The sequence below is a fragment of the Agelaius phoeniceus genome, chromosome 16 (assembly GCF_051311805.1).
Source record: "Agelaius phoeniceus isolate bAgePho1 chromosome 16, bAgePho1.hap1, whole genome shotgun sequence".
Taxonomy (NCBI): Eukaryota; Metazoa; Chordata; class Aves; order Passeriformes; family Icteridae; genus Agelaius; species Agelaius phoeniceus.
Window position 1 is genome coordinate 8,786,550 of NC_135280.1, and position 25,335 is coordinate 8,811,884.

Here is a 25,335-nt window from a genome sequence, read left to right on the forward strand (position 1 = left end):
CAACAAGCAGCTTTAACTGATGTTTTCAATCATTTGAACAGGGCCAGTCCAACCAAGTACTGGAGTCTTAAGAGCACAAAGTGGAACCTTGATAAGCAGAGTGAGTCCAAGCTGGGCACTGCAGCCAGCAGAGGACAGAAGGCAGTGCTGACCCCACTCCCCCGTTTCTGCTCTGAGTGCTGCTGCCCACAGCAGGTCCTGTCTGTGCCCCAGAGCTCTCCCCAGGCTGTGCTGAGGGGCTGGGGGCTCTGCAGAGGTGCCAGTACAGCCCCTGCAGCCCCAGTGCCTGTACAAACCCTCTGGCACTGCCCACGGACACAGAGCTGTCTGTCTGTCCTGCTTCATGCTCCTGGCTCTGGGCACTGCAGAGACCACACTCATCTCTCTGCTTGGGCCTGTGTGTCTGATTATTGGTTTCTACAAATAATTGAAGATACTGATTCCTTAGCATTTAGTTTTGTTTTAGAAAATTATCTCATGCTTTAGTTTTCCCTGTTTTCTCAGAGCACAACTTCTCTGCCAACTGAGGAACTTCAAGATATAGTTTTTGTAGGAATTAACACTTCAACAGCAGAATAAACCTTAAAACATGGGACTCATAGTCAGCCACAAGTGTGATGCAGAAGGCAAAGAAAAGACAATTTTGAGAAGAGACACTGGGCAAATTCTACATTTAGAAGCAAACATTAAATTAGCAAGAACTGTCACTTTTCTTATTTTCTTTTTATTAACAGCAGTTCCAATGTTTAATTTCAATCATCAGTCAGTCTCACAGTTCAGAGATCAGAATACCTGGAACTCCTTTGAGGCACATGGATATGTGCATTTCTTCCTCATACATTCCCCAAAGTAGCAATAACTTTCTTAACATTCACCAGCTCAAAATAGAAATGTACTGAAAATGTACAATTTATCATAAGTCTTAGAACACCTTGTCTTTTCCCCATATATTTCATCACAGCAATATGAAATTCAAAGTCTTTAAGTAGAGCATGATAATTTATTAGAGCTTCATCTCAAGCTCTCTACATAATGCTTTTTCAACATTCTACATTCTTGTTATGGTCCTGACAAATTTCCCTCTGAGAGACAGAATCATCACCAAATGAAGTTTTAATTATTTAGGCCCAAACTCTCACAAAGTGCAAAAAAAATCAGGGTAAAACCTTCAGCATCCAAATTTCTAAGACTGGTGGGGGCTTGTAAGCTTAAACATTTAAATGTAAGGGGACTTTTATTTCAAGTACTGCAAAAGAGAAACATTGCCACTTACTGGCAGTACCAATGTCTTTGCAATATTTGCAGGCATTTATGTGCATCTTCAAATGCTCTGTTAACCTTTATAGTATTTGTCAATAAAAAGCCCCATTAACATTTAAACTGTGTATGTCCAACTATCTACTTCAAGCAGGAATCAAAAGAGAACCTGTAAGAAACAGGTTATTTATTACAGACTACATTATTGGGACTGTACACATTGGAGATTTCAAAGAAAGTCACATTCCTTACAGTTAAAAAATCCAAAAGGTAAAAAAAGGTTAAAAAAATATCAATAATTAATTGAGAAAAGGCTGAGCATGGCCTGAGCAGGAGATGTGACCACACTGGGTGAATGGCAACACAGAGAACACAGTACAGCTTTGGCAAGAGTAGTGCAGCCAACTGGAGCCACCTCAGGAACACTGGAGGTCTAAAGAGATCATACTGGACAGGAAACTAAAACTGAAACACTGCTTTTGCAGTAGGAACATCAGAACTTACCTGATATTAACAACTAACCTTACCTGGCATGGAGAATTTGTCTTCATTGGGCAAAAACTTAATCAAAGATAACATAATCACTGGACAAGAACTGAAATCAGACAGACTCTTCAATCAAGCTGCTGAACTGGAAGTGACAATGACATAAGTCACCAGTCTACCTATTTCCCCTAGAATTCTGTTTCAGGCAACGCTGATTTAGCAGAATCCCTGTGTGCTGCTTCTGTAAAGTCAGTATTTCAAAAGGTAAGGAAAAATCATTCCAAATTCTAGAGACTGAAACTGAAATCAAGTATTATCTATTACCACTGCTTTTATAAATCATTAATAAGGACAGCATGACCTGTTTCAATGAAAAGGAAAAAAAAAAAGCATTAATTGTCTTCAAGTATGAGAGATGCACTCACAGTGACATCAGAGGCATTCATTTAATCACTTTACAACAGGGAAATCTATAGACTCCATAGAAAACTTACAACCAAAATGGAGCTAATGTGACAAATGGTGCTCATGTAGCAAAACCAAAAAAAGTCAAGTCTGCAAATTCAACCAAGATGTGTTTTAGTGGCTTTGCCTCCTCGGGCTCCAGTCTGACAGAGCACCATGCACCAGTCCCTCCTTTCAGCTCACGTCCGTCTCGTCTTCTGTTTCTTGGTTTGTCTCTTTGCGTCCTCGGAGCCGCCGGCGTCTGAGCCTGCCTGCCCCAGGGCACGCACTCCCTGCAGCCTGGCTGTCAGCTGCAGCAGCAAGGGAATGAGCTGGGGGACAAAAAAAGGCAAGCAAGTTGTGGTTATAATGGTATGTAAGGGCTGAATGGTATGGTTCTCTATAGACTTGTAGCCCCTACCAGACTCTATTGCATCAATGGCACATCTATGGAAGCAAATCCTGGGGAGGAATCAAACCAGACTTCTGGTTTGATTATCAGAATTTCTGATAATCAAAACCTAAACTGATTGAGAGGAAATCAAACTGCACAGACAAATATAATTTCTCTTTTTGGTAAAACAGAAATCCAGTCATATCAGAAAAGACTAGAAGAGCACAGCTTGATAACAAAGACAAGAGGGGGTTGTACAGCAGGTATTTGTATTCCTCTTGAGAGCTTTTGAACTAGGGAGGGTATAAAGCTAATGAGACCAGACCTGAAGACTTGAAAGATCTTTTCCAGTCTGATTGTCCCTGAAGCCAAGAAAACAATTATTTTCATTCCTATTATCACTGAGTCTGGTTATCTGAATTTTAATTGTTTTTTTCTCAGAGCGATCAAACGGGAAACCAAAATTCAGCCACAGCACAGGAACTCATCTTCACACTAAGCTTTTTTAAAGGAAGGTAATTGTCCAAAAAGATGGCTACAATTGTCCACAATGGCTACACTGTGGCTTTTCTTAGAATCACATAAGGGGACTGTGGCTGCACCTCTGTCTGGATAACAAACCCTCCCTGGGCACAGTGCAATGTATCCAGGGACAGGACAGTAATATTTGGGCAGGGGCAGGAGCAGCCCTAACCCACCTTATCGTGGTTGTACCCAGCCAGCAGCAGCAACAGCGTCAGCGGTAACGCGATGTAAGACCCTTGGGCAATGTCTTGTTCAGGCAGCTTTCTCTGCAAACAGTGCAGATCATGGATTTTATTTTACATATATCAGCAATAGGATCATGAGGCACATCCAGCCCTTCTTATCTCACTTCCTTCCAAGTGCTGTTCTAGGATTTGCTTTACTTCCCACTTCAAAGCCACCCTCTGGATCAGGCACTCATGTATTACCCCTTCCTGAGGTGTTTGCTTTGTAAAGCCAATTCACTGATGGTCAGTCTCCACTGACAGTCAGCCTGGTGTGCTTTGGTTTACCTGTCCCATGCTGCCCACACCTCTGTGACCCCACGACAGCAGCCATGCTAGCACAGAACCTTTCAGGCACATCTGCACCCTTCATTTCCTACTGCTGTTTCATGGCCCACTCCCATTCCACTGGCAACTGAACACACAGCAAATGTAAATTAATGCCACTCATAAACCTCTTTATAGTTACACTAACAGAAAGCTTGGCCAAGAGCACAAAATATATGCAGGTTATAACACCAAATACTGCTCCCAAGGTGAACATTGGAACATGAAAATATGTAGTACTTACAGTGGGACTGAAGACCAGTGTAATGTGTTTATGATATCCAATGGCAGTGAAAGAAACCTGAGGTAGGGTGTAGTCATACTGTGATTTAGACAATGTAGAATCCAGGAGCACCACGTAATTCTGTGGGTAAAAAATATACTCAGGCTACAGCATCAGGAGCAGTCCAAGATAAAAACCACATTTAAAGGCAAAGGACAGTTAAACAGGCTTCAAATCTTCCAAGACACTGATTAGTGCAGCATGAATACACCTCTGCAGGCACAAATTACACTTCAGTGTCCTTAGGGAAAAGAATAAAGTGATCTAAGCTAATTTTCCAGCACTATTCTTACCTCCCCATCTCGGAGTAGTGGTGGGAAATGAAAAAACAGGGATAGGCCTAAGTTGACTGTATGAATTGGGTTGTCAAGATTTTCACTTTTGTAGAGCTTCACCTGTAAGTGAAGGAAGAAGCACAAACAAAGCATTTCCAAGCCTGCACCACAATAGGTATTTCAGACATCCCACACTTTCAGGGATAAAAGCATTTCCAAATTCATCATGTGTTTTTATAAACAGAAAGTTGTGAAGTAAGAACACCTGGAAATGTTCTAATCTGGGATGTGAAAAGTTACAAGAGTCTTTTTATAGAACTTGAAATAATTTCCAAACAGCTGCTGTCTGACATTTTCACACAGCCAGTGTATGAGAAGCAATCTATGTTGTGGAGCACAAAACTGCTCTCACTTGTGTCTGGACCCAGTGTTAGCACAACTTTCAGAGACAAGAATGCCTGAAGTGGAGGCCAGGGTGATGACATGCACCCTTCAACAGCTCACATGCAACACAAGACCCCACCTAATATGAAGAAGGCACAGGCTTGGATAACTTCCATATAATCAAATTTTAACATCAATTCCTATTGGCTTAGGTTGAACTGCAAGGGTTTAAACTTCCCCAGGAAGATGGGACACAAGCTCAGGGGCTCTTCAGTAGGGTGACACATTTTCCCTTCACACCTGCTCTGAGTGTTGGATCCTTTGCATGTCTCCCAAAAAACCCAACAGCTTAGCAATGAGATCTTGGCAGGTGAGATGCATAACAAACTAGTGTGAAAGAAATCCAAGCACTGCATTTATATTGGTAGGTAACATTTTATGGAGCTTTTAAACCTGAGAAATTATACTGTAACTCCTACCCCACTAACACCTCTTGCAGACACTTCCAGCATTTGTGCCCTAAGCCAAAAGGACCAGAGGTGTTAGCAAGTTTTTTCAGACCACAGTACAGTGTTCTGAATTTTGAAAATTTCAGTTTTCCTATCTGTGTCATACTGTCTATTATAATGTACTTTTAAATTCACATGTCCCATGGTATTACTGAATTCACATGGTATCGTCAGGTTTTGACATACAGGTCAAAAATTTCAGGTGTTTCAGGAATTAATGCAGTTCTCTGATACAAAGGACTCGTTTAACCCTTGTTGTTTTGATGCCCCTACAGAAAGAGAATCCCTAATCAGGGAAATATATCCCAAAATGTACAGGCCAACCAGAGAAGGTATTTCTTAAACATATTCCTAGGAAAAATGGAAACATTAGAGCAAAACATCAGGAATACTACAATCTTCATTCAATCTGGGATTCAAATTCACCTTCATTAAACTATTAGTTCTAATTTGAATTAAATGTGTGCTCTGGCTACTGAACCATTTCCAGTGACCCTGCAGAAAAAAAAAAATGATTGTGAAAACAGTCACAAATACACTTGACAAAGATGAAAGGCTTGAACTTACACATAAAGTGGAGAGATATTCAGAGGCTGTAATTACATTTCCACTTAAATCAAACTGATTAATTTGCCGGAACGCTATAATATTAGCGTCATCAATGTCACTGTTCCCAACCTGCAACACAAAACACACTCAGGTTTTCACCAACAGAGGGACATTAACAAAGGACAGCAACACAACTGTTAACACAGCACAAACACTGCTGATCATTTTAAATAAAAAGTGGATTTTGTTCTATACTAACCACAGGGAAGCTCAAAGCTTTCAAGTCCCTGCTCTCCAGAGTGCACAGCTTGCAATTGCAGACTTGGGCATTAGCAGCGTGAGGCTCATGACATTAAGCTAAACTAAAAATGGAAGTCTCAAAAGCACAAACTATTCTGGAAAAGGCTGAGGTACATCCACAGGACTGCCTGATCTCAGAACATTGGTCTCAATATTTTGCACCTGTGCTGAGAAATGCACAGAGATGTTTATATAGTTGATTAATGTGGAATATTTAACAAGATTCCACAGTTTTCAATGTGAAGTTAATACTAGATTTTATAAAGATAAAAGTGATAGTCCAAATTACCATTTCACCTACATCAAGACTGCATGATTTAGAGCCAATAAAACATAACAATATCTCTCTGCCCATAACTAAATACAACTGTAGGACAATATGACAATTTATGACATCCTCAAGCTACCACTGCTTTGTTCCACATCACAAAGAAATGTTGAAAGGTATTCCATACATTTGTTCTCTTGTTTCTGGATGCACAGTTTTCATGACTGTGAAAGAATCCTTTTCACTTGTTTACTGTTTGGGCTTTATCTCACTTCAGTTTTGAGCTATGGTGCTGACACACAATATGGGGTCTGTTTTTAGGGAGCTAACTTGCTGAAAAGCACTTGTCTAAACAGAATGCCTTCACTACACGGCTGCTGACAGAACACACAGGATGCCTAGACAGACCCATTTCATATTTAAGTGATGCTACAAAAAAAGAGAAAAAATTACCTCAATTGCTCGATGCTGTGGTAAAGCTCTTTCAATGTGATCATTGCCTTCAGCTTTGAGTTGGACATGATACACACAGCCAGGCTGAAAGCAAAATTCAGATGATAAATCCCAACACTGAATAATACATACTTTAATTTTAGAGAGCAGTAAAGAGGATTTTCTGACACTCCATTTAAGATACACCACCCAAACAGATTTAACTCTATGCAGTTAAAGTTTTCCTTATCTCAAATAGAAAATTCAGCTCAATAACACTATTAGGAGTGTTTGCTGTCAGAAAATAAGAAAAGGCTATATAGAACTTTCATTACTTTGTTGCATCACAGTGTTAAATCATCTACCGTGATGAAGGAAAACACAGGATTAAAATCTGATCAAACATTGCCTTTTACTTTAGGAAATTGTTGATTCCTTCCATAATGGTGCCATAAATTCAGCTTCCCCATTTCCTGAAGAACAGCTTACTTCACATGCATGCTGTGTAACCACATCACACACACACACAAGGCCCTGCTAAAAATAGGCTGTTGGTATCTTCACAGGAGAAACTAAACACTTCCCCAAATTCTTTTGCCTATGAAAATTCCCTGCTGGTCACCCAAGCACTGACCAGGGGATTGTGTCCTGTCACACCAACTGCCCAGTATTTGTGGAGGACAGCACAGTATGCTGCCAGCAAGGTCACACACTTACACCACCAGCTTTTCTCTTCCCCTTTTCTCAGGCTCAATGTTCACTACTTGACAGTGTTTCTTCACACAGAGAGACTCAGGGCAGTCTGAGTTAGCAAACATGATGGGAAAACAGAACCCAGTGGCTACTGAACAGAACCCATTTCACTGCTCCATTGTCACAGTGACAAAGAAATGACAGAGCCTCCTCCTCCTCCTCCTCCTCCTTACCCGAAGGCCACGGAGTCTGAATTTGCCCTCCTCATCAGTTATTGTGTCCTCTCCATAGATGCTGCAATCCTTCTGTCCCACAGCTTCCACTGACACTCCCTGCTCAGGCTCTCCATTTAAAGAGGAAACTGTGCCATAACAGCTGGAAGTATAAAGAGAACAGTTGCTACAGATATGCACATGCTGTTTTAATATGTATTTTAAAGACATTTTATTGTTATAATTGGTGGCAAAAGTACTTAATGTATTTACCATAGCATGCAGAAGAAAAGGGGTATTTATAATGTATTTGTAAAACAGTTTAAATCATCAGAATCTGCTGCAGTTCAGAATACAACTTTAAGAATCCAAGTTTCCTAGACTCCATCAGCAGGAGTTCTTTCTTAACCCTGAGGGTAAGGAAAGCAAGGATCCTGAAGTCAGATCTCTGAATTGGTCTACCATACCCAGAATAGTCCTCTCTTCTCTGGAGGAAGCACAAACCACTTCCAGTGCCACTGAGACAATGCTTTCATAGTCATGGTTCCTCCTATAGCTCTGCTATCTGGTCTTAGCTACATATCCACAACCACGAAAAAAGGCAAAAAAAAGTACTTATACACAGCATAATTAAGATAAATTGAGACTTGGAAAGCCTCCTCCAAACCTGCAAGAACAGAGCTGTGCTGGAGGAAACACATTTGGCACAACACATCCCAATACAGCCCATAGGATTTTCCATGGATTCCAGCTCCACTGACCTGTAAGCTGTTCTGTAACCAGTTATCTGGATTTTGAGATTTTGTCCTTCCTGCACTTCAATCATTTGTGATGATGGTTCAAATCGAAATTCTTTCATCATGGGTTTAAAGTAATATTGCCCTGGGCTCTGCAAAGAGGCACAAAGCAATCTGTTTAGTCACAGTGATGCAAGAACTCACCAACTCCAAACAAATATGCTTTGCAAGAGCTCTCTGAAGAGCTGAAGTGCTCTGTTCCAACCACAGGTTAAACTTGTCACAAAATGTGAGCAGTGAAAAACAGGGAGAACACAGGACAATGAACTGATGGAATTCCACCTGGTGACAAAGTGTTAAGAGAGAAACTACAGCCCTAAAACATTACCACAAGACCTCAAGGACAGGAGACTGACCACCAAAGAAGGATGTCTGCAAAGAAACTATTCAAGCATGTCTACACACATAAAGATCAATAATGTAATTAGATTTCCTTCCCCCTAAAGACTCTCCAATGATTATCAACAAATTGGCTTGTTTCATGTTTACAGACTGCAAATTAGTAACTGAGATCAACCAACATCATCCACGACCTGTTGGGGAGAAACCTCCTGCCATGTTAAATTTCACATCTTTCACTTGCTAAGATTTTAAGTGCTGTTTATTCTCAGGGATCTGCATTTCTCATAGTGGGTTAGGGTTTCAAAGGACACCTGGCACTCAGGAGAGCCCTGCTGGGGAGGGCAGAGTGACACAGCCCCACACACAGCCACGGTCAGAAGAATCATTTCAACTCACCAGATTGGAAAATGTCAGCATGCCATCGTCCTGTGTGAGGAGGTTGGAGCGAAACACCCCTCCACTGAGGGACAAGAGAACTCCAGCAAGAGCCTGGTCATCCTCTGACTTGATCTGTTTTTGAAAAATCAGTGATTTTAAGTGTAAGTGAGGGTTTCTTTATGGAGAAGGGCTCAGTTGAAAAGCCCCTTGCAGAGTGCACAGGTGGGCTGGCTCTGAGCACAACTCACCACATCTGTGCTGCCCCTCCTGCCAGACCACAGGGCTGCAGAGCCCCTGCTCCCAAGGCCTGGGCAGTCACAGCCCATGGCACACCATGTGCCACCACAGCAGCCATTCTCTACCACTCCACAGAACACACTGGGAGGCCAGAACAAAGCACCCCAAACACTGGAACCAAGCACTAGCTGGACCAGACTACACCCTGAGGGACAAAACTCATTAAAACAGGGTGGTCCAAGTCTAAAAAAGCAAATAAAGCCAGTTTTTTGGACTCTATAAACCTTGCAAAGTATGTTCTGCATGGCAAGTCATGGTCTCAACTGACCTCATCCACTGAGATTTGTTTCTTTATGACAAAAATTATTATCCAAATAATAATAAATTACCCCAAAATCCCCCACCCATTTGTCTTTGGAAGATATGGATTAACTTTTTGCCTGTCCAGCTCCAGCTGCACACACTATTCATTTAGAACCCAAAATGTTCAGAACATTACCTCAAATGTCACCCCAGCAAGAGCAAAAGCTTTGAAGTCTCCAACTGTTCCCTCTACTGCAGTCAAAACAAAACCTTCCTTCTGAGCAGTGATTGTGTATTCCAGGTCACTGTGGAGTGGGCCAACACTTCAAAGAAAAGGAGAACAGAACTTGTTTCAGAAAGAACACTTGGATATCACATACACATTGTCAAGTAACCACTGCCTTTTAACTAAAGAATCCAAAGGTTCAGAACCAATCTGTTCATTACCTGTAAGTGCCTTTGTCATCAGTGAAAACTGTGATAAGTGCAGAAGTTGCTCCCTTCTCACTAATGACAATCTCAACACCTTCCAATTCAGGATGAATTCGCCCTTCCAGAAATAAGCCTGCTTTTCCATGAATCTCTATCAGCTTCCCAGGACAACTCTCTTGGTCATTGTGAAGGGGATTTAAGAAAAAAAAAAGGTCAAAAATACACTTGACACTCTGGCTTACAACAGGAGTTCAACTACCTCCAAAGTGATCAGCTGGTAGCATTTTATCTTAGAACAAGAGATCAATCCACACAATGTCACGGCCCCTCAACACATCTTACAAAATCTGAACAATACCAAACTACATTTCAAAGCTATAAGCACATCCCCAAAAAAACTTTATGGATTTCTGAAGTGGTTGGAGGTCTCAGTGAGTTCCACACACTGCAGCCACACAGAGACAATGGCAATGAAACTTCCTTCTAGGCAGATTACACTGAGCTTTGACCACATTTTTTGAGCTCAAATTCAGGTCAGCTTAATGTCATGTTCAATGTCATTAAGCAAAATTTTATTTCCCTCCCTCAAATGAATTTAGAATGTGCAAACAGAGTCACATGAAAAGAGGCACTTAACATTTCCTTGTGATTTCAAACAAAATATGTTCACTTAAGAACCTGAGGACAAAATGGACACTGACCTAACAAGCAGCATCAAAAACTGATGATAACCCTGACAATTTTGAAGCTTTTTTTGTGAATATTTTTATTACTGTAATCTAGTGGAGAAGAAAAAAAAACTTTGATAGAAACTTGAATTTGGTAACAAATTCAAAATAGGAAGCTTGTTTTTGCACAACTCTTTTTCTAGGTGACAGTACTATGAACAATTCTGAGAATCTGGTGTAATACCCAGAATCCTGGCCTTCTTCTTGTGCTAGGTGCTTTTTCAGCACTTGGAAGAATATTCTGCTGATAAAAACTGTACTTGCATCCTCTATTAAATAACTTCCAAATTCCAGAATTAAACTGGCCCAAAGAAATAGCAGCAACTGAAACTAACATTCCTAGCTTCCTAACTAGGAAGCTACCTTCCTTAACATTACTTTTCAAGTTATTCTTATGTTTATCTACATAGATACATTTCAATCATAAAAATTCAATCCTTTCAAACAATAAATTATTCATATTTACCTCCACTTACAACTGCTTCCACATAAGGTGGGTAGAAGAGCAGCTCTTTTGATGATGGTGTTACAGTAATTTTCTCTCCAGACCTGTAAAACACAAATAAGATATAATTAGAGGAAAATTGAATTAGCAGCTCTCATGTAGAGCAGAGTGCAAGAATGCATCTAAATACTCCAAGAAAAAAGTATTAACAACAACCTAAGCAAAATTCTTACTGTGGTACTAAGATTCCTTGTAGCTCAGAGTCACCAAAGGCACCCAGCCAGCAGCTCTGTCCTACCTGGAATCCTGTCACTATCCTGTTTGACAGAAACACCACACACAAGTACAAAGAACACACCTTGTCCATTATTGGAGTTTGCTTTTACCTTGCCCAGTATGAAAATTCATATAAGAATGGTCCTTGGAGCTCCTCCACCATCTCTTGCACTGGTGGCTTCGTTCCTTCCTCCTCCTGCCCCTTCTTCTCCCTCTCCTGCCGGCGGCTCTCGATTTCCGCCAGCTGCTGCTCCCGCCGGAGCTCCTGAACAGACCTCAGGGGCCCCAGGACCAAGGCAGGCTCACTGTCAATGGATGACCTGAAAACATGGAGAGAAACAAAATCATCTCCTGCCCTACAGGAGAAAAGAGCTTGTTGTATCTGTTAATTACTGCCTTCACACCACCACAGACAAGTCCCAGGGTATTTTTTTAACCCATCCCATTTTAACTGCCCTGTTTATTCTGGTAAGAGCACAGGAGTGGTAAATTTTTAGGCAAAAGGATCAGTTTGCAAAAGTACCTTTAACAAAGAACAAAATTAAAGAGAAAGGCTGGAATGTCAAACCTGAGAACAAGCTTAATACAAAGAGAAAGTACAAAATAAATAAAAAGACTGCTAAGCTTGCTTTTTTTTTTCAGAACTAGGGACTTTTGTCTCAGAACTTACCTCTCAGGAGCATAGAATACAAGGAGAAAGTAACTTCTATCACACATAAATACTTCCAAGAGCCAGAAATTCCCAGGAAAATCTCTGAGTTCTCACCTATCTGCCCTATTCATTTGAACTACCCAGCTATCTTGTCACTGTCCAGTGAACAGATTACTAGATAAATTCAACTAAGTTCTTAGAATCAGCTCAGAACAATGCATTTTATTTCACTCTCTCTGATCTTGCATCCTCTCTTTTCTAGCATTTTCTTCTAGACTCCAATCATCCTTTGTATCTTATCAACACTCTTCTCCAACAGTCTGAATTTTCAGTGAGGACTGAACCTAAATGAGCACAATCACTTTTCCTACAGCCACTTTAGATTACCAGGATAGTTCTGTCTCCTGCTTCAGCCTTCACCCATATTCCAGTTTGTCTTTTTAAGAGACTTAGTTACTATTGCTCTATCACACTAAGTTTCATCAAGGCTTTATATTCTTTCTCTGCAGTCCAGACACAATACAGAAACATGTAATTTTTTTTTTTGTCTGAAAGCCTATTAAAAATTTGTACAGGCACACACAATCTCAAGATACTCATAATACCTTACTACAGTCTTATTTTTAAAACATACCAAGCCATTATCAAGAACTGATGAGAATCAGCTTTGCTTTTGGTTGAGGTTGTTCAGGGTTTTTTGTTAACTCAAAGTTAAAGGGTCACAGCCATGGATCTGGTACACAGACTTTTAAAAACACATGGCTTGCTTTTAAACCCAGAGCTGTTCCCTTTATGTTGGTGGCACTTCAACAAACTGGAATTCAGCTGAAAAGCTTGAGGCAGGATTGATCAGAGATATCTGTGGCAACTAAGCTGCCTTCAAAGCACTGGCCAATAGTCTCCAAAAAGCCAACAAGCTGAGAAGGTTGGTACAATATTCACCTCCTCACTAAGTTGTTTTTAAAATCCTAATGGCTCTCTGCTGTCTCAGTGTCTCCTCTGCAGCTGCTGGAGTTGCCCAGCAGTTACAGTGATGGGGTCATTAATGTTGGAGAACTTGAGGCAATGCTCTGCAGGTAATGTTCTCTGAAAAGATGTTTCTGCATTCAAAAAAGTTTGAGAACCCATAGCCTAGAACAAGTAGACACCAGCAGAGTATCAATAAAACACTCATCATTACCAGACACTTTCAGGCAGATTTGGCACCTCGTACAATTAAAGCTGTTCACAAATCAGTGCTCCCTAGTGAGCTGTCTGCTCAGCTAAACATAAATTGGTGCATTAGTGTGCAATCACTCTGCATGTTTTTCCTTTTATAACCCTCCTCACACCAGTTACAATGCTGTAAAGCAGCAGATTCTCATTCTGAGGAAAGGAAAAAGGGAAAAAATATATGCTAGTGCCTTAAGGAGCTCAGACCTAAGCTAAAACAATACCCCTGAAACATCAGTTAATTAAAGTATATAAAAACTCAGAAAATCATTCCTTGTTACCAAGACACAAAAGTAGGGAGGGGCAACGTTGAAATGATGAGAAAATACTCAAAATGAGGCTGGATTTATCTCTCTCCAAAGAACTCAAAGCACATCTTAGCATTAAAAACCTCTTGCAGCATAGGCTAGGATGCCATCCCCTTAGAAAGCAGCACTAAAACTGGAGTAAAGCTTTATGGGAGAAATGTCTTTTTCTTCCACTTTTTACAGGCCCATCATTTCTTTGTCCTTACTTAATGGTGACAGTCACATCCATCAGTTTATCAGTTACAATCGTGCCAAGGACGTGGTGGCGAACTGCAGTGAGCGTCAGGATACTGGGAGAGGACCTGCACATCAAAGGAACAGAGACATGAATTCCAAATCCCCTTCCCAAATGAGCAAACCTTATTTAGCAGAGTCTGTGCTCTCACCCCTGAGATTGAAATGCTTTATAAAAGATGATGCAGAAATTACACAGCAAAGCTGTAGTGCTGGGATGGTCATCTCTTGGAAAGGGAGCATTTCCTAACTCGAGCCCCAAAGCAATCCCTTCCTTTGAGCCTTCTGCTTCCTCTCAAGCTAAATCTGATTTGTTTGATTTCATATGTCCAAGTGTCATTAAACACATCACCAGACCATAATCTATAAATAACTAATAAACTTGCCTGACCAAGGAAGATCAGCACTGCTTACTTGTGATGAGGGTGAACATTTATTCAAAAAATGGGGTGAGCAGAGTCCCACCACCAGAGGGTCATGGCACCAGTGACAGGCAATAGTGCAAGAGCCTCTTAGCAATCTTACTGTCTTATCTTTTGCCTTTCAGCTCTCAGATGAGCAACAGTTTTCACTGAAATAACTCTTTGTTACAAAGCAAACCCAACACTAAACAGACAGAAAGCTGACAAAAACACCCATCTAAAATAACTAAAGCATCTTTAAACCCTCTCATTAGTTGATTTTTATTACTTCTAAGATAGGAAGGGCAAGAGAACACGTGTGATACACCTTGCCTGAGCTTCCCTCTACACATCCTGTCCTGCTGAAAGCAAGCAGGAGAAGGGAGCTCTATGGAGAATCATGCTGGTAGGTGAAGGTGAGGAACAGTCACACTCACGTGTCATAGGTGTAATACTCATGCTCAAACTGGTGGCAGGAGCGTGGGGTCACCTCATACACACCTACAAACAGCAAGGCAAAGAATGACCCACTGAAAAAGTCAATTTTTAGAGCAGAGGTATAGAAACAACTACAAAATTTGACTGTGTATCTGCTGCCTTTCACACAGAAACCTTCTAATGAGTCTGACACACAGAACTTATATGAATGAGATTATTTCAATATGACCTTCATTCATCAAAGATGAAATACTTCCACCACCAAGAAAAAAAAATAGTAACATTTTATTTCTGGAATCTAGATTTGGTGAAGGACTAAACAGCAGAAGAAACGGAGAATTCCAAAAACTCAAGACAGATCATTTACATACAGATTAAATTAAAACAATGTCTTTCAGAAACCACAAGAAATTTTATTTTTAGTTCCCAGCAGTATTAGCTAACTGGTTATTTTTCATTTTTAAACTAATATTTTTAAGCTTTTACCTGGCTTTGAAAGACAGAATCTATTAACTCCTTTGGACAGGTTATAAACACCAACATTCTCTGGTCCATTTCCATCCTGATAAAATTCCTGTAAAGCCACAGCACAGTTCACTATTAACAACTACTAAACAACAAAATGAAAATCGTATTTGCCTAAAGATCCATCAATGCCATCTCTTTTGTAACACCTAACATCACAAGACCATTTCACCAAACTTAAAAGACAAATCTTGAAGCACTCTAAATATCAATGCTCCATGCTCTGTGACCCTCCAGAGACAGGAGAAGGCTTTGATTCCAAACATAATGCAACCTGCCTTCAGAAGGTCATTAAAAACATACAAGAACATTTGTTTCCTACGTACCAGTGTGATTGCATGAGAAAGAGAACACCTCAGCATATATCCAGTCTGCCTGAATTCTACTCCAGACACATCTTCCTCCAAGACTTCCAATTCCAAAGATTTATTCTTCCAGCACCAGTCTTCATGTGCAATGCTTACTAGAATATACACCACACAAAGCATTTCAGTAATGTAAAACTGAGTAAATAAGGGCAGGTTTTGTGATATGAGAAGTTTGTGTCTCTCTAGTTTCCCTGACAATAATCTGCAAAGATAAACACATGACAATGCCTGTAGTAACAGACCTGGCTCTCAGCACTGCAGCATCACCAGGAACCCAATACACCTATCAGGAGAGCTGTGCTATGAAAAGGAATAATGAAACCTGGCCACCCTGGAAGCTTCCTCAATGGGCACTACCATTGTGACAGGCAAAGCAGCCTAGAGGACATTACAACCCAGCCAAATTTAACCTTGTGTTCCCACTCCTGTACAATCTATATACTCCTTCTATACCTTTCCCTGGAAAACTATTTATTTTCACAGGCCAAGGCAGGCTGGCCAAAATACAGATTGTTCGTAGGAGCAGCACTCTGGAAGCAGAACTAGAGTCTGTCCCTGTTCTTAGGCTTGGGACAAACTAGTTAATGATAAAGCCCAGTTCCCCCACACCAGCCATGCAGACCCTAAAACTCAAGGGAGCAGTAACCTTTGGGCTGACACAGGGTTAAACATCCAACATTAAGAAAACCTAATGCACTGTTGTAAGGTATTTTTCCAGATTCTCTCAAGTTTTCACAACTGTGCTGGGCATGCTGCAAAAGGTATCCATGATAACAGAAGTGCTCACATTAGGTCACAAACTGAGCTACCAAGGTGCCCCCCAAGCAGTTCCCCTGCTCCTACCTTTGTACTTGCCCGGGAGCACCCCCTCGAAGGTGAAGGGCACCGAGTCCTTGCTCCCTTGCAGCTGCAGGCTGCGCTTCTCCCCCTGGCGGCTCACGGCCTGCAGTGTCACCGTCAGGTCACCGCACGCGTCTGCCAGGGAACACGGCACGTCAGGTGCACCCCAAACACTGCCAGCCTCACCTCGGGTGCTAAATGAAATGGTAACCCCTCCCAGCACAGGATTCTTCCAGTTAAAACTTGTTTCTTAGGCGTATATCATGGGTTTTTGCATTCTGCAGATGTTGAGAGTGTTAATCAAATTCTTTTATCTAATAGCAAGAAAAAACTTGAGACCAACATTAAAGCCCTGGATTCATCTCAGTCTGCAGAGACTTCAGAAATGAGTAAACACCTGAGAGGCAGAACACAAAGTGCAGGAGGATTCAGAGAGGAAAAAAGAAAGGGTAAAAATGACAAAAATCAGGCTCCAATCATCATCTGTTAAAATCAGGGGGTAATCAAGGAAAATAGCAGGAGAGAGGAACCTTAGACTGAAATAAAGACAAAAAGCTTATGAAAGAAACAGAGGTTGAAAGGTTCTGCCAACAGCTTCAGCATCTATCCTACAGTTTTTACATGCACTGCTTTTTTTCCCTTTTTGTTGTAAACTTCTTTTTCACCTCCAGTACTTCTCTGATCAGTATCCTAAGCAGCAGTCAGGACCATTTCCTTCCAGAACCCACCCATCTTCTGAGGAAGGAAGACTTGCTTATCCCTAGCAAGTATCAAAAGGAGGTACATGACTTTACTCCAAACTTACTAGGCCACAACATCTCCCATGGAGAGTTGTTTTCCATGTGCTGCAAGTTACATTTACTTATCTGCTGATGGGACCAACCACAGGGTCTTGATGTCAACAACACTCACTCACACATGCAGTGCTGAAATTCTCCATTCCATTGCCATTTCACTTTCACAATGGACTTACCTAAACAAGAGATCTTCCCTGAGACAGATGCCAAAAACTGAGAGAAGGTCACATCCATCACTGGTCTGTCAGTAACAGTGACAGGGAACATTTTGGGTTTCAAAGCCAATCCTGCTCTGGTCTCAGCCTCTGGAATAATTACCTATGGAGTACATGACATCAAGGCACCACCTTTCAGACACCAGTCCAAAACCATCCACTCTGCTGTCTTCAATGCATTTATCAGAAATTTAAAAAATAGAAATCTACTGTAAATCCCAGGCAAAGCAAAACCTGCCTCTCCAACATGCTTTCCAAAATTTCAAAATCTTCTAAAACACCATGACAGTCCTACAATGAAGAAATGAAAGCTCATTCTTACCTGAATATTGTATGCACCTGATTTTGCCTTGAAACAAAATGCTCCATGAGAGTCAGTTTCTGTTGTGACCAGTGATGCTTTGTCTTTGTCTTCAGGTATCATGGTTACCTTGTATTTACTGATCTGTTTGACTGTGTCAGGGAATCGAGTAACTGAGATGCGGCCACACACGCTGAACCTGTTAAATAAAAGCCAGTCATCAGAACAAGTACCTTGATTTGACAAAGATCATAAAGAACCCTTGTTTTAGAACTTCCTCAAGAAGTAAACCTCACTAGGTTGAGGTAATAACACCTGAATTGGAAAGGATTTCTCCTGAAAGAGAGATTTGCAAGCAACTTGCTTCACTCTTCCCTGCCACCAAGCCCCTTTTCTTTTTTTTTTTTTTGTGCTAAGCAGGCAACAGATTTAAGGTTTTCTGTTAGGCAGGCAATGGATTTCTCCCCTCAGGTTTTAAATAGTTTCAAATGTTTTGTGACAAAAACTTTAAATATCAATATATTTAGTTACTGAATAAATTGTACCCCATCACTGAGCAGCACACTGGGTTTTTTCTAATGGCTGACTATGTCTGTATGAGCTGATAGCTATTTGACTCAGTAAATTCCAAGTTTTCCCTTCTCCAAAACACTGCTGCTATTTTCTCCTCTGAAGTCCTGGACACAGAACCACAGCCCTTTCATCTTCCTCAGCTCATGCTGTATCTCCCACCACTGCACAGCCTTAGACTCACAGTCAAGGCATCAAACAAAGACAATTCAGGTAAGGCAACAATGACCTAGAGAGTGAGCAGTAAAATGCAGAGGGTTGGTGCAGCACTGCACCAGACAGCTGTGTGACTCCAGATACCCTCCTTCTGTGCAAGAGTGAAGTGGCAGAAAGCTTCTCTGTTGCTTTCCTGGTTCACATAACATTCTAAAATTTTTAATTTACCCATGCCTTAGTGTCTTCACTTGCAAGGAAGAGCTTATTAAGAGGATGCTCTAAACCTGAATTATTACTGGGCAAAATACTGTGCATGAAACAAGCACTCACGCTGCCCTATTTACCTTTAATTTCTTCAGCGACATTTAGCTCCTGACAACACAATTCTGGGCATGGCATGGAAATGATCACCCATTTCACAGCCTCATCCACATATCAAACTGCATTTTCATCCTGACTCCAGTCCTTACCCTGTTGCAATGATGTTTGCCAGCTGAGGTGTATTTGGTGCAATCTTCACAGTAATAGTATCAAAAAACAGGTGTTCTTTCCTGGCATGAATTGTGTATGTACCTGTTGTGATGTTCTCAAGGCGAAAAGAGCCATCAGCTTTTGTCTTCACTGTAACAAATAACAAGAGTTAAAAACCAGAGCATATGTTAACCTTATGTATCAACAGATCCAGAGGACATGCACTGCTTTAGGCTATTTTTAATTCATATTACACAACAAATAGTTTTATGCTTTTTTACTAGATGAACCTTCATTTCTGTATTTCAAAGTACAATCTAGCATATGGTTGAAAGCAATTAAGAAATTTTCAACTGCCAAACAAATGAATATTTAATGCTCTCATGTAAACCAGAAAACGCAAAATTTATCAACTGCATGAAATCCACTTTAACATTTCAAATAAATTGCAACAAAAGCAGTGTATTGTCTTGAAGGGTTAATTCCACAACATACACTAGTCCTGTACTTGAGTTTCATAAAGGCTTCCCTGTAGCAACAAAGATCAAGGGCACTGCATACCTTTAATCTGATTGTTCAGAGTGACAGTGGCATCAGCAACTCCTTCTCCTTCAGGACCATTCAACACCCTGCCTGTGACAGAGAAACCCATCACATGGAAAACAGGCTGAAATAGGAAAAAATTAACATCATTCCTTACTCAGGAAATGCAAACACACACCTACAGCCATCAACACCGTGTTCTCCCTACGCACATATAAAGGAAACTTCTTTACAGTTCTAGGAAAAAAATGTACCAGGATAATCACTGTGAAAGTACAAACTGATCTCCAGGCAAACTGCTCCCCTAAGTACAAAACACACATTCTCAATTTATCTGCACTGGTACAGCCCAGAGGGCCAGAGTCACAGGTCATAATGAAATTACACAATGCACTCTGCAAACCAGGAAAACCTACAGGCCCTTCTCCAGAGATGTGACAATCTCAACAAGGAAATACAGGCAACCTGAAGCTTACTGCCTTTTTGCAACACTGACATGAGAGTGAACACAGCAGACAGCTCTGCCCTATTTTGTTTCTTCCTACTAAAAGGGATCAAAGTACAGAAACACAGCACAGTACTAGAAACTGTCTTCTACCTGCTGTGCATAAACAAGGACCTTCAACTTCTTACAAAGAAGTTTTTCCACAATTCAGCTGCTTTCTGCTAAAATCAGTTAGGCTTTTACAGGAATGAGTGGCACAAAAGGATTATTCCCTCTGCAGGCCTTACCTCAATCTGTAAACTGTCATGCTCTACAAGGAAGTCCAATCTAGATGGAGCAACATCAAAGGTGATTCTCTCTCCCCTGTAGAATGGGATCTGAAAGAAGACACATGGCTTTGACTCCTAAGTTGTGATGACAGAATAGTTTTCCTCTATAATTTTTCATGTTCTTACTGACATCAGACACCTCTACCAAGGGTCAAATGAGCTGCAAACCTCCTGGAAAAAACTACTCAGAGGCATGGAGACACAAATATGGGGAATATCTCAAGACTGATGGAAACCATGAAATCATCAGAAAAGATGGAAAAGTAACCCTCTAGTCAGAATACAGCATACTTGTATGTGCAAGAGCTTACAGATAGGAGACTCTATGATTGCTAGAAGGACTAAAGGAATGAGAGAAGCCTGAATCCCATTTGTAGAGCACAGACTGAGAGTGCAGGACCATCACTCCAGGTAGTGCACAGAGAACATGCTCCCACGACATCCAGATGTAAGAAAGAGAATGGGAACAAAAGGAAACAGCTTAAAGGAGAGGAGGTGGCAATAGCACACTCTGGTTTAGAAAATTAAAGTTAACAACCCTCTCAATAGAAAAGCAATGAATTTCTAGTCACTTACCACAGTGTATTTCCCACTTGGCAGAGAAAGAAAGCTGAAAGATCCATCTTCTTTTGATACAACATTGCACAAATAGGATAAAGACTCATCTCTTGATTGGAACCCATCCACAGGAGAAATACTGCAGCCCACAACATCCTGTAGTAATAAATGCAATACAACTTTCTGTCTCAAAGAAGAACACAGAAAGTAATTGGGGGGGAAGAGGGATACAGCAGGGTTCAAAATACTCAACTGTGAAAGACTGATGGGAAGTATAAAACCATTTTAGAGGCAAAGTTTGATGGGATGGCTTAAAATTCATGTATAGGTAAAACAGGAAAAACCAGCAAATAATCAACTTTATGGTAACAAGGACAGACCACTGGAAAATTCAACAACCCCAAAACTGAACTATGTGTCTTAAGTGACTTCAGTTCTGTGGACAGGGTTAACACTGCAGAATAGAGATCAGCTCTACATGACCAAATGTTTCACACTCATTTCTTAATGCATTTGTAAGGTTTCAGTAGAAGCTGTGGAACTTTGTCTTCCCATCAAAAGGGCAAAGAGTAATAAAGATGTCATGCTGAAGACAAATTACAGCTACTGTTCAATGAATTATGAAATAATTCCATGGAGGTCACGTTGGATTACAAGGGCCTTGTTAGGGAAAAAAAAAAATCACACAAAAGAACCAAATGCAAAAATACAGTTTAAGGGATTGTACAAACCAGTGAAGGACAGATGAGTATCAGGGAAATATGAATCTAGAAGCTATTTGGTTCTTCTTATTTATAGCCATACTCATATTCAAGAAGTACTGATCAACCATTACCTCTTTGGAGACTGAAGTAGAGAAAAGGAGAAACATGACCCCTTTCATGGGTTCTCCATCACTCCTCACAGACCCAGAGACGTTGTAGCCTGCAACAACCAGGGGGCTGGCAGCATAAGCATTGGAACTTGTCACCCGCACCACTGTCTTGGCCTGAAATACAGAAACAAACATTTTCATCAAAAACAGGCATCAGGTCTCATTTACAGCACCTAGAAACAATCAGAGACTGCACATTCAACAACAGGAACAGAAGCCAGAGCAGCAGAACTCAAAGAGGGTCTCCAGGCTACTCAAGACACTAAGACACTAAAGCAAAGATACTTTCTAAAACATTATTTTTCCTGCTTCACTCATTTAGGAAATGGTCAGGATATCAGAGCTCCTCAAAAAACAAGAAGTCTGGGAGGGAAGGATTTGAGCTACAACATTCTTGCAAAATGTACAGGATAGAAGATGCAAAGCAAAAGCTCATTTTGTCCTTCCCTGGCTGGCTTCACTATCTCCAAACTGGGTCTGTACCAGGCAGTTTCTTGACTACCTGAATTAGATGTAGAAAAGCTCCAGTAACCCTGTCCACCCACAAAGCCCCTTCCTCACACTAACTGATCCAGACAAGGTCTAGCAGATCCATCCTCTCTAACCAGGCAAACCAGAACTTGTGTAGGTTCTAACCTCTTTCAACATCCAGGTAGGATGCGATGCAAAGATTTCATATTCGCCAGGAAGCACTTTAAAGAAAGCAAACCTGCAAGGCAAGACAGGGATTATGTCTCTTCAGAAACAGCCACAAACATCTGTTCACAGAAAAACAACTCAGACTCTATTCACATGTTAGAAAATATACTTCAGAACTCTTAGAGTCCCAGTCAGTATGACAGAATTGAAAGGATCTTTTGCAAATGAACAGATGAATTAAGTATGCACCACCCACACTCACTTTCCTCCAGGTTGTGTAATAGTTGTTTGTATGTTTATGTCACTGCCAGCATTTCTCAGTACAACCTGAACTCCAGCAGGACCTAATGTCTGACCTTTGCTGAGAACCTGTCAAAATAAAAAGAAACAGAAGTACAAATGAACGAAAATAGCATGAAGAGCTGAATTTGAATGTGTTTATGAAGGTTGAATTAGCATAAGGTGGAATAAATGAAGATAAAGGAGTCTAACCTTTCCATTCACAGAAAATCCTGTGAACACAAAGTTAATATCACCTCCCTTTGTGCAAATGTCATTAATGCCATCCACATGGATGTCTACACTGGTAGGTTCTGGAACAGAAGAACGATGAAACAGCACAAGAGTTAGTGAGAGAGCAACCACAGAGAAACTCTGTTTCAGCTTTACACAACTGCCACAGAAATGTATTCATATAAATGTATTCATTCAAGCATGGCAAGTGTTGCTCTGGAAGCCTTTCTTCAGCAAAGGTAAAGCACCCCCAAATCCCGACTCTGAAAATCCTCTTTCCCTCCTCCCACTGCAACCATTTTTTGTCAAAAGCCCACATTCCCTCAAATCAGTTCAAGGGTTACTTTGTCAGTGTCTACCACCCAGCTTTACTTTCCCCAGGTACAGTAAGCACATGTCAGTTATTAAACCATATAGATTGGAAAAGTGCTCCATTTTCCCTGCCAGCTGCAAGTTAGAGATAAGTCCCACACTACAGATACAGTGTCCTGTTGTAAGAAGACATACAACCACTTACCAAAACTCCACCCTAGGGGAGGCTCAATTTTAAGAATGAAATCCCCCTAAAAAAAGAAAAAGCAATAACTGTCTTTATTGATCGAAATTTAATTTAGCTAACAAATGAGAAAGAAAGTCAGAACACAGGCATCATGCTGCAGAGAGGAACACAAGACTCGAGTGCACCAATATCCACCTTTCCTCCTGCTTATGCTCAAAGCAGCTGCCATATCTACCCAGACAGGCTGGGATGCTGGGCTCACATCCAGCCAAGAGCAGAAATTGAGTATCACCGTGTTTATCCTGCTTCCAGCACCAACCTGGCTCACAGTCAAGCAGCTCGGTGCTAGAAAGTGTTCAAATCTACCTCCACCTGCCCCAACAGATGGGCTCTAAATCAGCCTTTGATATTTCCACTGGGTAATACTCAGCCATTCTGCCCAAACATGGGATAACAAAATTCCAATTCTTTTAAAAGCTCTGATCCAAAAGGGTATTAATCAATACAGGGATCCTCTTTGTATCACAGAGCACCACATGTGTTCTGCCACACATATCCTGAAGCTCATCCCTGGAAAGGCTCAAAGGCCCAAGAATGAAATCACCAGGATCAGAAAGCATGTTACATTCTTAGATTGGGAAGGGAAGGAATTATTTGGTGCTGGACTAGATGACCTTCAAAGGTGCCTTCCAACCCAAACCATTTTGTGTTTCTACCTCTGAAGCCTAAGCTAACCATCTCCTTAAAAGAGCAAAACACTTTGGCTTGTATTTAATTTAATTTGAATGTAAACACCTTTTCAATCTAAGCAGACATCAAATTACTGACACATTCTGAGTCTCCTGGATCATTATTTCCATTAAACATTTTTAATATCTGCAATTAACCATTCAGGTTATTTTCAATTCAGTCATACCAAAACACCTTCTCATATACATTTACTTCCATTTCTATAGGTAAAAAAATCTGAAAGCTTTATCTGTACTCTGTAGGAGCCTGTACTTTTTGTGCAGTATTTGTACAGCTACTGGCAGGAATTCAGGCTCCCAATGCTGCAGTCATTCCAATAAACAGCACAAACCCAATACTGCAGCCACAGTTGGCTGGCTTTTCTCTTCATATTTAGCACTGGGAAATTAAGTCGTTGCTTTATAAAAAGAAACAGCTGAAACTTTGATCCAAACCAAACTAAGTGATGTCCTGATTCAAATGTTTCATGGTGGGTGTTGCTCTGAGATTTAATCTGAGGCAGAGGCAGCAGCTGCTTCCAGCACAGAGGGGACAGTGCAATATTTGTGGGGTATTTGTGTCTTACCTTGTCATAGAGGGGAATCATGAAATACCCATTGTTCGGAGCACAGTCTGTCTGGTATTTCAGAGTACCGTGTTTTGTATATAACTTAATCTAAAAAAAACAAACAAAGCAGACACAAAGATATTTTTTTTTAAAGGCGAGGAGCGCTGGAACCAGGCACTTTCTAACCCAGTGCTGTAACACAGCAGCAGCAGCAGCAGCCGCCGTGCCAGGGGGCAGCAGGACACGGTTCATGCCATGCAGGCTGCAGAGTGCCAGCCTGAAGAAGAGCCGCAGCTCCACCGCCACCTGTGACCGCGGCCCGGGCGGCAGCGCCCGGCAGGCAGCGGGGGCCGGCGGGGCAGCGGTGCCCACCTCGATCAGGGAGTAGTTGATCTCCACGTCGGACTTGACGAAGCCGCCGCAACCCACGACGATGTCCTCGGAGCCCCGCGCCAGGGCGCAGCACAGCGCGCAGAGCAGCGCGACCGCCGCCCGGGGCCGCATCCCCTCACCGCCGCCACCGCCCGCAGCCAGCGCTGCCGGAAGGGCCGGGCTCGGCCGCCACAGCGCCTCCTGCCGGCCCGGAGGGCTCCGGGCGCTGCCCGGGGACGCCCCGCTGGACCCGCCCCCATCCCGGTCCGTCCCGGTGA

At 41.5% G+C, this 25,335-nt stretch overlaps 1 protein-coding gene across 1 annotated transcript; it reads right to left on the reverse strand.

Moving 5' to 3' along the window:
* Window positions 1-704: 704 nt before the first annotated feature.
* Window positions 705-25,241, reverse strand: LOC129127088 (BOS complex subunit NOMO1). The gene is made up of 31 exons (XM_054643477.2): window positions 25,058-25,241; window positions 24,704-24,793; window positions 23,407-23,452; window positions 22,869-22,969; window positions 22,639-22,745; window positions 22,374-22,446; window positions 21,699-21,851; window positions 20,882-21,019; window positions 20,264-20,353; window positions 19,550-19,655; window positions 18,988-19,138; window positions 17,813-17,990; window positions 17,452-17,593; window positions 16,482-16,613; window positions 15,597-15,733; window positions 15,232-15,319; window positions 14,745-14,808; window positions 13,879-13,974; window positions 11,611-11,820; window positions 11,246-11,328; window positions 10,067-10,226; window positions 9,816-9,942; window positions 9,098-9,211; window positions 8,324-8,451; window positions 7,584-7,725; window positions 6,679-6,762; window positions 5,676-5,786; window positions 4,234-4,335; window positions 3,902-4,021; window positions 3,280-3,372; window positions 705-2,519 (listed from the first exon to the last, which is right to left on the reverse strand). Exons 1-31 carry the CDS (start codon window positions 25,187-25,189, stop codon window positions 2,388-2,390), a joined length of 3,630 nt encoding a protein of 1,209 aa, XP_054499452.2. The 5' UTR covers window positions 25,190-25,241; the 3' UTR covers window positions 705-2,387.
* Window positions 25,242-25,335: the final 94 nt, after the last annotated feature.